Here is a 16,201-nt window from a genome sequence, read left to right as displayed (position 1 = left end):
ACATAATTTATACAGAATCCCAACCCCTCTTCTTTACATGTTCAATGAATAAATATTTTCTTTCCTCTTGTTACAGCACACTAACGACTTTGCTTTGTACACTGAAGCTATTAAATTTTTTAACCACCCCGAAAGCATGGTCAGGATTGCTGTTAGGACTATAACTTTAAATGTCTACAAAGGTACGCTTTTTATATATTAAAAAAGGTATGTGTAGAAATCTTGTTTCATTGTAGTGTAATTCTGACTTATTTATTTGTGAGGGTTTTCTTCTTTTTTGTGAGACTGAAAAGCTTAGCATGTTGACAAGTTTCACTTACGCATTTTTTACTTTTGTGACAGCTATCCCAAACCTGCAGTAGGTACTTGTAAATAAATAGCATTTTCTCACCAATGAAACTGGTTGAAAGAAAAACCCCAAAAGTGTCAGGCATACACGAGGAACTTTAGCTTCCCTTCCAAGAGAGGTCAGAATGTGACTGTATTTAAAAAGTAAACAAACAACAACCCCAAAACCAGAGTGTTTTAAGAATGAATTATCTTTTACTCATGAGATTGAGCTTTCTAGTGTATGAAGCAGTAACCAACATCACTGCCTTTTGGACTGGAAGTGCATTACAATGACTGGAGAACTGTTAGGTGCTGCAGTCACTCCAGTCTCAAGAGGAGCTGGACCATTACCAGGGGTGCTCAGTGAAGGCTGCAGTCTCAAACTCCTCTGCTGGGCATTCCAGTAGGACATAAAGAAGAAACCTAAAGTTTCACTGTTAGAGTAGTTGAGCAATGCAAGGAGTTTTTCAGAGAAACTGAGGCATCTCTATTGCTGGAGGTCTTCAAAACTCAGCAGGGACCTCAGCAACCTGGTTGAACTTTGAAGTTAGCACTACTTTATGTCTACTCTAAACCCAATGTCCAAAAGTCACTTCCCCCTAAATTTTTCTTGGGATATTTAAGATTTTTAATAAACTATTCACAGTGTTCTCTGTAAAAAATTGTTTATTCTGAACTTCTACCTCTAAAATCAGCATGCTATAAAGTAATATGTATTATGCAATATGTTCATGCAGGATCTCTTGTTCTTTAGTCCATTTTAAGTTAAATTAAGTGTTGAATTTACACAACTTTGTCAATTAAGAGAAGTGGTTTGACAGTCTTCATAGAAGCATATGAGGTCTTTTTTAAAACAGTGAGCTGTTTGCTTTGCAAGTGACTGGAGAGCCTGCATAGCAAATAGGGTCTTTACAGTGTTGGCTGCAACACTTTTTCTAGTATGAGAAATGGGCACTTGGTACTTGCCTTCTACTTCAAGCAACTGTAAATGCAAACATGAGCCCACACAAAAGAGCAGATTATAGGCTTCATATCCTATTTGTGATATGTTTATGCAACTAAGTTTTTTTATTTTTAAAAGATTACTTTTCTAGAATTTTCATTGACTGTTGTAGTGATATAGAGTTGAAAAGGCAGAGCTCAGATGTTCAGGATTGATATTTTTGACTACCTGTTTGCATATATTCTGCTCTAACTGCTTCCCCATATGTTTTAGTTTAGATGCTTTGTGTTTTAGCATTTTAAACCCTTTTAGAGGATGTCACTATCCCAGTTCCTAATCCTGTTAACTGTTGTCTGTTTCTTTTGCCCTTCCTTCACTGATGATTCCTGTGTTCCTTAATGCAGTGTCATGTAAGTCTAACTAGCTTGACTCTCAGCATTACTGCTTTATTCTTGCGCTTCTCTCTTCTTTTTAATAAATAATGTGCTAAAAGAACCTTGCTGAATTCCACTAGATTTGTTTATTTTCAGACATCTGTAAATATATCAACATTAGGCTCATTCAAGACAGATAAGAATTGATGTGACATTTTTATAGATTTCCATTTCATGCTTAAGATTGTGTCAGGTATATACTCATATGGAAAACCAGCATGTAATCAAATTCAGAAGATATTTTATTGTATTTCTTAAAAAAAACAATAAAAAATATTGGCAACTGATTTTTCTTTTGAATGATTTCTCTTCAGTGGACAACCAGCCTATGCTGCATTACATTCGAGATAAAACTGCAGTTCCTTATTTCTCCAACCTCGTCTGGTTTATTGGCAGCCACGTGATAGAGCTGGATAACTGCGTGCAGACTGATGAAGAGTAAGCTTTTACAAATGCTGCCTATTGAATGCAAATGCTTTTCCCAGATGTCAATGGTGTCCTTTTTTGGTCTATAGTAGTCCAGTTAAGTTAGTTTCTTGATATGTTCCCATGTAGACAGTCCTGACTTTTCACTCTTTAAAGTTTTTTAGTTGATTCTTTAAGGTAACAGTGCTGTGTGTCTGATCTGTCCTGATATCCCTACAAGTAAATTTAGTGTTTGCAACAAGTCTTTTCTTTATCTTTCTTTTGTTCTGCTAGAAATAGCAGATATCCAGAAGACACAACAGGTATTTTGTGCTTCTCAGTCTTATAAACGTTGTCTTTCTAGCATTGTTTTTCTATGTGTCATCTCATTCGAAGAGCTTTCTGAAAAGATTCTAGGAAAAAGATTTAAACTAGAAAGATTAACTTGATTGTGAGTTGTCAGACCTGACATGACAGTGTAACATTCCACTGTCAACTACAGAAATACTTTGTTGATTCAGGTTGTTCTTGGTTTGTCTTGCCACCCCCACCTGAGAGTGGCCATGTGTTTCTTGCTTTCCTAAAGTGAAGAGGTAGGTGTTAAATACAACACCTAATTCTTCTTTCATTTTTGGAAAAAAAAATCTTCTCATTTTTGTAGTTGACTTGTGAAAAGACTGGCAATGGAAGCAAAGCTTTGTAAAAACATGTCTTGTGAAAACTTGGGAAAAAAACTGGGCATGTGCATCCTAAAGAAAATACAGACAACTGTTTAACAGTTGCATTGGTTAACTTCACTGAAATATCTGCTTTGGGCAGTCTACCTGAGCCAGGTGATCTGTGGCAGGGATGTATGTTAATTTTTTCCCTAAGCATTTAAGATTTGCACAATTGATCACATAAAATTTTTTATTTCTGCTCTCTTTTCAGGCACAGAAATAGGGGCAAACTGAGTGACCTGGTAGCAGAACATCTTGATCATTTGCATTACCTGAATGATATCCTTATCATTAACTGTGAATTTTTAAATGATGTGCTGACAGACCACCTACTTAATAGGCTCTTTCTTCCCCTCTACGTGTATTCATTAGTAAATCAAGACAAGGTGAGCTAATACCTGCAAACAGCTAATTCTCAAAGGTGCTGCTTGCTTTCAGTGTGCAAAGTGATTTGGGCAGTAGGTGTATGATGTGTGGTTTACATAAAACACCTTAAATAAGGTGGCTGTAGAGGAAATAGCCTGAAATGGAATTCAAGAGCACAGCAGATCAAATTTTATTCACCAAAGAAATGCTGGTTTGGGTGACATGGTGGTTAAAAGCTCACAGTAGTGGAGACCAAGAAGAACTGCAAATTTGGAACAGGGTTTAAATTTCTGTGACACTGGGAGATGTGTGATTTCCTTTTCTGATAAGCTAACTTGTTTTCTGGCAAAAGCAGAAAAAGCAAATCTGCCATGTTCTAAAAATCTGTCCAGGTAGAAAATACAGATTTTTGGGTTTGATACTCATTTCTTCTATTTGCAGAGAAGCTGTGTTTTAACATGATGTAGCTGAATTTATTTTTAAAGCATAGCCTTTAAATTAAGTGGTGGTTTCACACAAACAGGTTTTTAGTGAAATAGAAACTGTTTTTTTAAACCTGCACAGGGTCCTGCATTCAGTTCTCTGTTATGGGTAATATTTCATTCTATCTGAATAGCTAATTTTCAGAGCAGTCTTTAATGAATGTTAAGTGAGAAGAATTTTTGCAATGAATAGTAGCATAGTGAAAATGAGTGTACTTCTCAGATGTTCACCTGTTTTAAGTTACTGAAGTGATCATGAGAGACAGTAACTAATTGCAATTTTTTTAACCAAGGAAGAGTGAGGGATATGCTTATTTGGAGAGTCTCCATTTCAAATAATTTACAAGTAGTGAATGTTAAAGATAAAGAGCTTGATGCTTTCTGAATACTTTGTAGCAGAATGTGGAACAAGTTTCATTTTAAATAAAACATTAAGCCATATAAATTCTTTGTATAAATAAGTAAGCATTTTTCATAACTTTTTCTGTAGGGTGGAGAGCGTCCAAAAATAAGTCTCCAGGTTTCCCTCTATCTTCTTTCTCAAGTAAGTATTTTAAGTATTTGTCCTGTTTCAGAACAAATTTTGCAGTACTCTTGTGATTATAAAATAGTGTATTTTCATCATTTTGGGAAAACCATCAAAGAAAATTCATCAAAACAAATTTCTAACTTTTCAGTTTCCATTGAGAAAAATGAAGTAAAACATTTTTTGCAAACAAAGTAGCTTCTTATTTGAGTTAATGTCATTTTTCTGTGGATCCCATTGCACAGGGTGACCTTTAGAGCATTTCAAATTGTGTACACCCCCTGATAAATAAAGTGTAATAGACTTGCAACATGCTGGGTCAGAACTTGGTACAATGGCAGATGAAATGTACCTAGATGCTATATTGCATTTTGAATCTGCTTGAGCTATGGAAAATCTCAGGTTTGAATTTTCCTCTTTGAAAACCCAAACCCCAAAAACCACCACTACCAAAATCTCACTTTCTCACAATATGAATTTCATTATGCCTATAGCTTAAATCTGTAATTTAGTACTTATGTCTTGCTTCTATCAGTTCCACCTCCTTTTCCTTCTGGAACTTATTTTCAAATTAAGAGTTTTACAGTAGATTTTATTGTGTTGTAGAGAAAATTCATCTGTTCTCCCTGTAGTCTTCAGTGCATTTCTGAGAGACTATTTTTTTTTTAATTACATTGTCTGAAAAGAGTTTTGACATGTGTTCATAGAATTTATACTTCTTTTTCTTTGATCTTAGAATTTTTCAATACTCATTGTGATCTGGCCCATAATTTCATCTTTTTTGCTGGAAGTATGGGGTTGGGTATTGTCTGAAAAGAGTTTTGACATGTGTTCATAGAATTTATACTTCTTTTTCTTTGATCTTAGAATTTTTCAATACTCATTGTGATCAGGCCCATAATTTCATCTTTTTTGTTGGAAGTATGGGGTTGGGTTTTTTTTTCCTAGAAGAATATACTTTGATGCTCCTTAATTTAAACCTAAAATATTGTGGTGGTGTGAGGGTTATTTACCACAGATAAAACTGTGGGAGCAACAGCTTCTTGGAACCAAAGGGATCTGCATCATACAGTTGTGTAAGGTGATCTCTTTTAAAGTCTTTGCTTTCAGTGGAAGTATTGACAAGGTATCACTTCAGGATTTTTATCTATGTTCTTCATTCTCTTTAAAGAAGAAAATGGAAGTAGTCATAAAGAACTGAGAACATATTTTGTGTATCAGAAGGGGATGTGGTATAGAAAATGAAGCGACTGTTTCTGTGACTGGCAGAACATCTTCTCCCATCTCTTTTAACCTGGAGTTTGTCTGTGGTGGGGTGGGATCTGCCAAACCTTGCTGACTGTTTCTGTTCCTGACACCAGGCATCTGCTCTAGGCACTGCTCTTATATTAGACACAAGTGCTTGAGAGACTCATGCCAGCACCTGAAAATGCACTGCTGGGATTTCTCAGCCGCTCTGACAAAGGGAACATGTGCTGTTCTTGCACCAGATCAGGCCTGTGGACAGTCAAGCAACACTTGCTGAATTGGCAGAAGCTGGAGTGATTTGGAGGTTGTTCAAAGCACTTTTGAAGTGTGTTGTGACTTTAAACTTTAATGTAGATCACCACTACATGCTAATAATCACTTCCCTTTTGGAGGTCTGGAATGCTTCTGACTTTAATCAGAAAACCTGTGGAGAACATTTAGCTAAATATTTTCAAAGCTGTGATTAGGTTTAATGACTTAGGAATTATTTGGGAATTTTACAGCTAGAACCACTGATAAGGGATCTAGCCTTGATATTCCTCTGAAGGGAATGGATATAAGCTGACAGAAGGCTATTGCAGCTGGACCTGAGCTGGTTCTGTCCAGGAGCCAGTTGTTTGCTGGCCCAGACTTGTAAGCCTTGGCTCAAAATAGAGTAGTCAGTGTAAACATAGAATTCTGGTAAAGCACCAAAGCACTTGTGGTGAAATGCTTCAATGCTCCAGGCACTATGGCCCTTACTCCTGTGTTCTGTAGCCATTGTGTAGCTCACACTGATTTGCTGCAATTGCAGAGCCAGGAAAGCTGCTTCTGATCCAGCTCAGCCTAGTGCACAGCCTTTAGTCATGAATCCCTGCACAGTGGTTGTGTGCACAGACCTTTCTGGAGTCTGGCCACTTGCTGGCACACAGGAAGGTCTGGGCATGCTGTGCATCATAATCAGTTTGTTGATTCTAAAAAAAAATAATTTCTGGAATGGTTTTAATGAGTTCCTTGCTAGAATATCACGTGACTTTCCTTTCAAAGGTGTTGAAGAAAGAGAATTTACACTTCTCAGAAGGAGGAAAGAATATGAAGAATTAGTAAAATCAGATAGCTTCAAAGGTAGAGAGGTCAGATACCCTTGTCTCCTTTGTTTTAAAGTCGATTTTATGAGCTCTCTGTTACCAGTTGTACTTATAAGTAAACTAAAGATAGCACTTAACAAGGTCAAAAGTATGTTCAGCTAGTGAAATTGTGAAACTGTGTATTCTATAAATATGTCTGATTGTTTTCTCTGCTCTTCTTTCAATAGGTTTTTCTGATTATACATTATGCTCCTTTGGTGAACTCGTTGGCTGAGGTTATACTCAATGGGGACCTCTCAGTGTTTTCTTCTAAGATTGAGCAAGATATACAGAAAAACTCAGTAAGTGGCCAACTGTTTGTAAATTATTTTTTTTTAAGGCAAGGAAGATTTTTGAAAAATAAAAGCAGGTGTCTGGAAACTGATAAGCCAAGGTGTTTATGTTTAGGAGTGACAGCAGCAGCAGACTTTGTTGGTGGACCATAATTTTGATGGGACACTTCTGTAATCCAATCTTCTGTGTTCAGTTTTTATCTGCCCTTTGGTAGTGAAATAAAAATGATTCAGCACAACTTTCCTGTGAAATTTTCTTGTGCAACTTGTAGTACAAATGAGAGACTTAAAAAAATTCCAGGCTTAACATTTTCGTCTGAATATTCCCAATGTTTTAGCAGTAAAACTGATCATCTCTGAAAGTTGTGCATCAGTGAGCATGTGAGAAGAGAGAGCAGCCACAGAGAGAGGGGAGAGTGGCTGTCTACCTTCACATTTAACCATGGGTAGATGTTGCTAGATGCTGATGCTGTTGTTACTGGTTTTGTAGGTGTCATGTTTTTAATATTTTCCCTTTTGTTGTGGCTTTCACAGTTTGTGTAATGCTTGCCTGCTACCTTTTAAAGGCCTATTTTGGGGATGGTAACAGGTAGGGGGGCATGACCTTACTGTAACAGGCCTCTGGCTGTAGTTCTGCCTAAAAATTGAGCATGACCCCTAATGGCTGACTAGCCAGCAGTTGCTGACTGAATGTTTACTTCATAACAAGTAATAGATTGGTTCTCATGCACCTCCTTTCCTAGCAGTGGCTATAGCTCTGGGAGTTTCAAGGGGGGAAGATATGTTCCAACTCCTCCAAGACACATCAGATGTTCCAGATTTCTTCCCACTGGGCATTGGAAGCTGTGTGGACTGATCTTAGCCAGTACCTTTTGGGTTCTGGTGTTTTGTTCTGTTGACCTTAATATTTAGAATCTAACCTTTTTTAGAAAAAACTATGGTAGAATGTTAGAGTTGACTGATTGCTTTAAGATAAAGCAATCTCTTACTTTTGTTAGGAAATGTCTGACATTCTGCTAACAGCATACTGTGTTGTGTGTTACTTGTGCAGAAGAAGCTTTGTTGCTAGGAAATTTGTGGCAAGAGGGTGGAGTACCAGTTGTTACAGAAGTGAGATTTTCTTTTCCTGTCATGGTTACTGTACAGAGTTACAAAATACCTATAGCATGTGTTTGATTACTTGCATTTATGTTAGGAATATTAGGGGTTTCCTATAGACTGTTCATCTCTTAATTTCGTGAAGATACTAGGTTGCTGCTGCTTTTTGGCTTTAAAGAATGTGTCCTCTTAACATGTAAACTGGGGGTTCTGTTGTAGCTGAACAGGTACTAAAGAGGAGAGGTATTGGCCTTCTGCAATAGAGAAACTGCCAGAGGTGGAGCTGTCTTCCAGGGAGTGCAGAGCAGTGGGTAAAGGGAAAAACTTCCATGGAAGAAATCTTACATTGTTCAGTGAGACCATGGAGGGGAGAGCCTAGACTGTCAGAAGCCCACTGGTGGAGGTTGGTTATTGCAGAAGGAGCAGGGTGCAGTGTCCAGCAGAAGAGCTCCGTGCTCGGCTTCCAGGGAGGGGAGCCATGGAGGGAGCTGTTCTGCAGGGTTGTCTGGGAACTGCTGCAGGCTTTGCTTGGGTTTCCCTGCTGAGACACAGCTCAGTGCAGGGAGGCTCAGATCAGCTGTACAAGTGAAGATACATCAGGATCCTTGCAGAGTTATTGCTGTGCTATTTTCTGTTGCAAAGAAATAGCAAACTTCTGTTGAATACTGAAAGCTTCTTCAGAAGTTAGTTTAGAATTGTTAAAGTGATGAGCAAATTTTTTAACTTCTTTTAGTCTGAATGCATAATTTTTTTTTTCTTAAATCAGACCCAAATTTATCATTTACTACTTCCTTTGTGTTCTGATTTGTCATGATAACTGTTCTGATACTGTCCTAAGCTTGTTGTTGTGGGGATATCTGTCTATTGTGGTGAACTGCAGCTATTTCTGAACCCTCGCTCTGTACCTAACACTGCTGTAACTGAGATGTCGTGATATGTTTAAGTTGAAATGTAACTGTCAGTTTCTAACTAGCACATAGTTTCTAAACCCAGAAGTAAGCAGAACCTCATATCTATATTCATCTTTCTAATAAGATAAAGTAGAATGAGGTACGGAGTAAGGACTGAGTTTCCTACATGCAGAGTCCTCTTGCTGGGACACTGCGTAAAGAACAGTTCACAGAAACAAAACCTGAGAAGCATCACAATTGCTGTGTATAAATGCAAAATACCCTGAGTTATTTGGGGCAAAGGGCAGTGGTAGCTCTCACGAGAGGAACAAGTGATACTGTTTATTGTAAATCAATTTATGGAAAAATGACCAGCAGTTGTATCTGGTGATATCTTATGAACTAGCAAGAACCTGCCTATGGAGATCTGCTGGACATCACTGGGCAGTAGTGATTGCCCAGGCTCCATTGACAAGTTCTCCACATCATTCCATATTTTTTCCCTGTATTTCTGCTTTTAGACATCATCAGAAGAATACAAACCCTATGTCATAATGAGAGCTGAATATGTTTAGGCAGCAGATTCTATTTAAACTTGTCAGATATCGCACTAAGGTTTACCTTACTTCCTGTGAGATCTGTTTTCTGCATCACTCAGATGTGGGCCAGTTCTACCTAGTGCATGTTTCTTCTTTAACCTACTTTCTCCTTCCCGTAAAAGGTGTTACTGGTATTGCCTTATTTTACTATCACACGTTGCACAAGATAAACCATTATTGAAAATGTGGTTGAAAGACATTTTAAAGATATAAACTGGCAGTACCCTCAACCTGTATAATCAACTTATAAACCAAATGCTATCTAAAATAATTTTAAGTCTGATTTTTAAAATGTTTTAATGATACAGACTTGTTGCCTTTAGCAGAACAGAATATTTGTGTAGGGCTTATTCTACAGCATTCCTTCTTGGAGCAGACCATGGCTCAGTGTTTCCAAGCACATCACTGTCTACTGGTGTCTCGTGGTACTTTGCTCTTGTGGCTGACAGTATTTGAGAAATGCAAGGATGTTAAGTACATGCTTTCTCCATAAAGAAGTAGCTGCAAGATTCTAGGAAGCAATGCAGAAGTTAGAAGTGAATGCAGAAAGGGGAAAATGTGTTACGCAACTTGCATGCTACTTTTCTGTTTTTCCCCTAAATAATAGGACTTAAGGTGCTCTTCCCTTTTCTTGTGACTTTTCTAGCCAGCAGCCATCAATAAAGGTAACATGGTCATTTTACAACCTTCCTGTGTTGCAGTTGGATCACACAAAAATGCATCCAAGACGTTATCGGGGGATATAAGTGTAGCAAATTTTGTATTATGGGGATTTTTTTGGTATTGTAAAATACTCTTCCCACTATGTGGTTTGTTTCAATGCCAAATGTAAATTCACTTATGCAATAATTCTATAAAGCATTTGCAAAATATCAGAAGATTCAGAGAATAATTTTGGCCTTTTAGCTTGTAGACAGCTTCTTCCCTGATCTTTTCCTAATCTCTTATGTAGAAATCCTCCTAATTAGGTGAAGGGAAGGATTTTTTCAAACTTTGGGGGAAAAGTTTCTTTGATGCAGTCCTCTTGAGTGCTTATTGTACTGAGTCACCTAAGGCAAAGAATGTAATCAGTTTGGTATTTAGTCTTACTTCATTCTCTGGCTTGCCCTTAAGGTTTTAACCCTTTAGGCAGTGTGAGCTGAATCTGTTTGAGGTTTTGAGCTCTGGAAGATAATGGGGTTTCTGCAGCTGTCTTGTTTAGCATAAACCTGGCAGAAAGCTCCAAACCATGTGTTTCACTTCTCAGTAACAGAGAGGTTTGGCTGATTAGTGCTTATTTTGTACTCTGGTGATCAGCTGGCAGGCAGAGGGGAGCTCAGCACAGCTCACAAACAAGCTGCAGAATTGTTAAAAACCAAATTTGTTACTCCTTCTATTTGCAAAGCTTCTTGCAGCATCTTGGTCACTTTCTATAAGAATCCATTGTTCTGTCTGCCACATAATTGGAAATACTTAATTTCTTCTGGGGTAAATTTGTTATCTAAATTTATTTTCTTCAACACATATGTAGGATTTTGCTGCCTTTATCCTTTTTACAAAAGGTGTCTGAATTTTATGTGTAATATGTCTCACGCCTTCAATCTAAAACTTGTGGTGATGAAATAAGTAGTTGTGCATTGTCTTGTCTCAAGAAGGCCTGCTTTTTAATGATCTTTGGGGTATGTTGCTTTGGGGATAGTTGTGCTACTGATGATTTGGTATAATTTTTTGTATTTTAAAATGGATTTGAGATTTGTGGCTAGTGTGCTGATTTGCATTTTATATGAACTGAAGTTTCTTTATCAATTAGAGTTTAAAATGCCGTGCTGTAACTCAGTGTACACTCTTCAAATTTACAGGCAAAGTCAAGTATCAGATGTTTCATAAAACCCACAGAATCACTTGAGAGGTCTCTTGAAATTAACAAACAGAAAGGGAAGAAGAGGATGCAGAAAAGACCCAACTATAAAAATGTTGGTGAAGAAGATGAAGAGGAGAGAGGCTCTGAGGACAACCAAGATGACCTTGATAAAAGTAAAGGTACAGAAGGAAGTTCAAAGGGTGTAAGAACAAGCACCGAAAATGAAGGTGAGTATTCCAGCAAGAGAACAGTGCTTACGATTTAGGTACTTCTGTTTACTGATGGACCTAGTTGTGATGACTTACATGACTTGTTCACTTGCTGCACTAGGTGAACATGGGACTATAACATTTGCTTAAGGCTTTGGCTGGATTTTTTTTTCTCATGTTGAATCAAGCTGTGAGAACATGTACTTCTAATCTCATTAAAAGCTAAGAAAGTGTGTTCATATCTGCCTGTAGGCCTTGGCCCTTATCACAATGCATGCCTTGCACCTCAGTGTTCATGGCTGTGGGCACTTGATAAGCAAGCTTGACAGCTTTGTGACCTGTCCTTTTGTGGTAAGGGAGAGCTGTAGGCACTTCACCTTTGCAAGATAATCAGCAGTATTTTATGTATGTTTCAATGATAAAATTTAACGGGTGTGCTAGAAGTGACAGTGCATGATGGAAGATGATATTAAATAGTTCAAAATTGAAAATATCTTTGACTCTTACTTTTTTTTTTACTTGGACTTTTTCTGCATTTTTCTTGTAACACAAACCTAAGAACTGCTTTTATAGAATGAGTGGTATTACAGCATATTATAACTGTTTTATGGTTACTAACTTTTAGAAGGATATATATAAGTCCTAGTACCTACATTAAACATAAATTGAGAAAAATGTGGCAGGATTGCCTGCAAGCAATTGAAAGCAAGAGTGTTATGCTTTGACAGTCCTGTCCAAACATGACTGAGTTTAGATGTAGGTAAACAGTCCTTTTGAGAAGGCTTTCCTTAAATGGTGTCAAATAACTGATGGTGTATTTTCCACCATGATTTGAAGAAATTCTGAAATAATCTACTGTTTAAACTGATGCATTTAGTTGTAATCTTTGTCCAAATTCCTAAGGGAAGTCAGGATTTGTTTGTTCTACTGAAACTCAGTAGGTGAGAAGCACTGGGGACCAGGTGACCTGTTTGCTGCAGTTTACACCCTCAGTGAAACTTGATGTCCACCCATGCCCCTGCCTCACCAGCTTTTTCACAAATCTTTTCTTCAGAAAGAGGTCTATGGCTTTTCTTCCTGTGGTTTGCATGGGAAGGGAGCTGACTGTGGCTTATTTGCCAAAATGATATGTATATTTTCTGTACATATTTTATGTATATGTATACATTTTTTATAGTGTTACATTCCTTAACGAAATGTAAGCCAATTTCTTGGCTCTGCTGGGAAGAAAATTTGCCCACATCTGCTTACTAACCTTTGTGAGGTAATAGTATACCTCTTATATATAGATGTGTGAGATGCTTTTAATACCAAACAGAAAATACAGAAGAGCTTGTGATAATCTTGTTGGAAATATCACATTTTGGTGGTATGTTTTGTTTTTTTTAGAAATAGAGATGGTAATCATGGAGAGGTGTAAGCTGTCAGAGCTGTCTATCTCTGCTGTGACAGAACAGAATACAACAGATGAAGAAAAGAGTGCAGCTGCTTCTGGGAGTGAGATGACAAACTGGAACAGGTATAAAGGAACTGTAGAAGATGTTGCTGAAATTGTTTGCTTACCTACCCTCCCCTTAAATCTTTTGCTTTTCTTAAAGGGATGTTTCAAATCTGCTTCAAGTTAAAATTACAGGATTTTTTTCTGGATCACAAGTGAGTGAATCAATACAAAAGTGAGGGGTAGCCTCTCTACTGCTCAGTTTTGGAAATTATCCTGTTCCATTCTAGTCTGTGCTTTCCTTTGGGCAGTTGTGATGCATTAAGTTAGTAAAGTTAAATTGCAGAATATTCACATGACAAAAATAGAATATAAATGTTTCCATTCTGTAATTTCCTAAACCTCTAAATTAAGGTGGAAGTTTCATTAATCATATTTATGGTTGCATTTGTCCATTTTGTGTGCACCTATAAGGAGAAAACAAGGAAAAATCTTCAGTTCAGGGTTGAGTTTGGCAGAATTTTAGTAGCAGTAGTTATAGAAAACCCTTGTAACCTTTTACTGTTTCCAGGGTCCATTAGTATGTTTTAGGATTATTGGAAACTTCTACTGGAAATACAGTTTATAAGTGTTTCTGGGAGCAGAAATTACCCTGACTTCAAAATGTAGGCTTGGATATAATGAATATCCCTAAGACACCTTCTCACTAGAGATTTTGCATTCCTGTTAATAGAATATTAAGAAACCAAATGTGCCTGACACAAAAGTAATTGCAGATGTGTCCATTGGGGAAATGCACATGTTTGATAGGATTTAAAATTTATTTTTAAACTTGGGAAATGCTGCCTGGTGTTCCCAGAATTTCATTCTGTCTCCATTATAGCTTTGTAGTTTAGATTACATTCATTAATAAAGATAACATTTAATTTCATTGTAAAAGTGAAATTGAACCTTGACTTGAACTGGCTTTAAAGCACACTGTTCTAGATTATTGATAATTTGACTAAAATATGTGCCAAATGGCTTTTAGAAAGAAATTGGCAGTGAGTGCATGGAATACTAAAGTGACTGGGATGCTCGGGTCTTGAAAAGTGCAGAATGCCTAGAAGTGAGCTGCCAGTGCATCTGGCAGATGTCTGCAGTTCAGGCCTCTCCTGATCTGCAGATGTGGTCTCACAGCATTCTGCATCTTTTCTAAAAATAAGCAACATCAAAGAATGTGCAGAGCTAAAAATAGTTTTAAAACAAGAATATACCTTGCATAGGGCAATTCTGGCCTTTGTTTTATATGGGTTTTTTTTGAAATGTCAGTGGATTAGCTGCTATACCTTAAGATGTTGTATTATTTTATGCCAAGTATAATATTTGAAACAGCAGCTAAATTTCTCAAGAGACTTGCTTCAGTATGTGTAGTTTCTGTCCTACCCTGGTTGGAATCACAGATCGTTGTGGATAGGGCACCATGTGGGAGTGGAAAATGGAGGGACCTCTGTGCCATGCTGGAACTGAAGCTTCCACACCTGCAGTAATCATTAATGCTTGTGGTGACAATGGTTCCTAGTGTGTTGCAGTCTTCAGTTGTGGACATACTCCACAAGAAAAAAAAAAATCTGAGAAACACTTAGATGGCATTGGATCTGCTGCTTCTGTCAAGCCCTTCGTAAAAGACTAGTAAAGGAAGCAAATGCTTACAGAGTTAAGAAATACATTTGAAAATACTTACCATATAGCCTTTACTATGAAAACTGGGCTTTTGTTTAAAACAGTCCAATAGTTGTTGAAAAATAAATGGAAAACAGCACAGATGGCAGTTAAAAATCTGCAGCTGTAAAAGCTAAGTCAAGCTTTTAATTTCCCTTAGCCCTTTTCCTACTGTGAAAAACAAAAGAAAAAGCTTAAGTATTTTAGGTGTTATTTTATTTTGATAGGCCTCACTTCTGGAAAGTTTAAGCTTAAAGACATGTTTTAAATTAAATTAATTTTATGAAATGCTGCACAGCACAGCTTTTTTCCAAAGCATATCAAATCCTCATGCTATGTTGTGGCTTCTGTTGCTATTTTCTTAGGCTGAAGGTTTTCTGGGTCTGTTGTGTACTTAGTCTAAATGAGGAACATTGGTGAGGGGGATTCTTGGAAGTTGTTTCAGCCTCAGATTATTGTGGCTGAGACAGATAATGCCGATAAGATGCTGTGAAGAAGCATCTGGAATGAAAATGGTATCTCTTGCTGCTGTGTAATGATTTATTCATCATTTCATGAATCTAATTAGTATATGGGGGAAAACAATGAAAAATGCATTAGACATCACAGAAGTCATTTAATATTGTGTAATATTGGTGTTAATGGAACAACTACTGATACCTCAGCAGGTTTGGCCTGGTAAAACTTTGGCTTTAATGAAATTATATTAAAAAGTACTTTTATAGTTTAGGGTTTAGGTTTTTTACTGTCTGCTCTTGGTCTGAAAACAACCAAATGTTATCTTGCATTTAAGTATTTTAATATCTTGGTCCTCTGTTCTTTAGACCTTGAAGCTGAGCTCATTTTATGGTGTGAAAAGCCCCCCATCTGAGGGTGACACGGGGCTTGTAGGGCTTGGGTAATGCTTAGGAAACCTGAAGGCCCTCTTGGCTCATTTTCAACATTGCTAATTCTTGAGGTTGTTTTTCCTTGAGCAGTTAGATTCTTTTGAGATCCACAATATGTGGGCAATTTGACTTGAGCACTTAGAGCAGTGTTGAGCTCGGGCAAGGAGGGATCACTTGGTGGCAGTTGTGTAGAGCAGTGCTACAATCCAGGCTCAGAATGCACGGAGGATCACTTGGTGGCAGTTGTGTAGAGCAGCACTGAATGCACGGACGTGCTGCTGTGGCAGAGCTGAGCAGGGAGCAGCAGGGCTGGCATGGTGGTCATGCCTGGTTTCAGTAGGAGGGAGCCCTGTGCTGGCACGTGCCTGGAGCTGCTGGGAGCTCCCAGAGCTTTCTTATGCCTGGGGATTTCCTGGGACTGCTCGGTGTGACCAGGAGGGCACCACGGGGATGGAGTGGGCATTGACGGGTCTTGTGTTCTGGGCTGTGACAGCCCTTCTGACCCCCTGGAACCACAGCAGGGAGCTTGTAGTGCCTGCTTCTTGTCTGCTAGGGCTGAACAGAGCACAGTGTGTTTGCTTCTGTGACTTTGATGTTATTTTAATGGTTTTTCTTTGAATTTAATTTAGATAATGTAAAGATATTTCACTGTTAAAGTACAGTTTAACAGATAGGAATAAACCCTTT

General features: G+C 37.8%; 1 protein-coding gene across 11 annotated transcripts in view; it reads left to right on the top strand.

Annotated features, from left to right (window-relative positions):
- CLEC16A (C-type lectin domain containing 16A) overlaps positions 1-16,201 on the top strand; it is a 60,578-nt gene that overhangs the window by 8,537 nt on the left and 35,840 nt on the right. For 7 of the 11 annotated variants that reach the window (XR_005630179.1, XR_005630178.1, XR_005630180.1 and 4 more), the window contains exons 5-12: positions 77-182; positions 1,678-1,683; positions 2,022-2,145; positions 3,043-3,217; positions 4,170-4,223; positions 6,748-6,861; positions 11,278-11,506; positions 12,878-13,007. Coding sequence is in view for 8 of the 11 variants with exons in the window: in XM_039731972.1 (XP_039587906.1) it covers positions 77-182; positions 1,678-1,683; positions 2,022-2,145; positions 3,043-3,217; positions 4,170-4,223; positions 6,748-6,861; positions 11,278-11,506; positions 12,878-13,007 (938 nt within the window). In the remaining 3 variants the exon portion in view is untranslated. Of the gene's footprint in view, positions 1-76; positions 208-1,677; positions 1,684-2,021; positions 2,146-3,042; positions 3,218-4,169; positions 4,224-6,747; positions 6,862-11,277; positions 11,507-12,877; positions 13,008-16,201 lie in introns of all 11 variants that reach the window. The other 4 variants (XM_039731980.1, XM_039731973.1, XM_039731977.1 and 1 more) reach the window with 3 other exon arrangements.

Source organism: Passer montanus, unplaced genomic scaffold (assembly GCF_014805655.1).
Source record: "Passer montanus isolate IOZ18808 unplaced genomic scaffold, ASM1480565v1 scaffold8, whole genome shotgun sequence".
NCBI lineage: Eukaryota > Metazoa > Chordata > Aves > Passeriformes > Passeridae > Passer > Passer montanus.
Note: the sequence above shows the minus strand (reverse complement) of the source record. Positions and strands in the feature narration are given on the sequence as shown.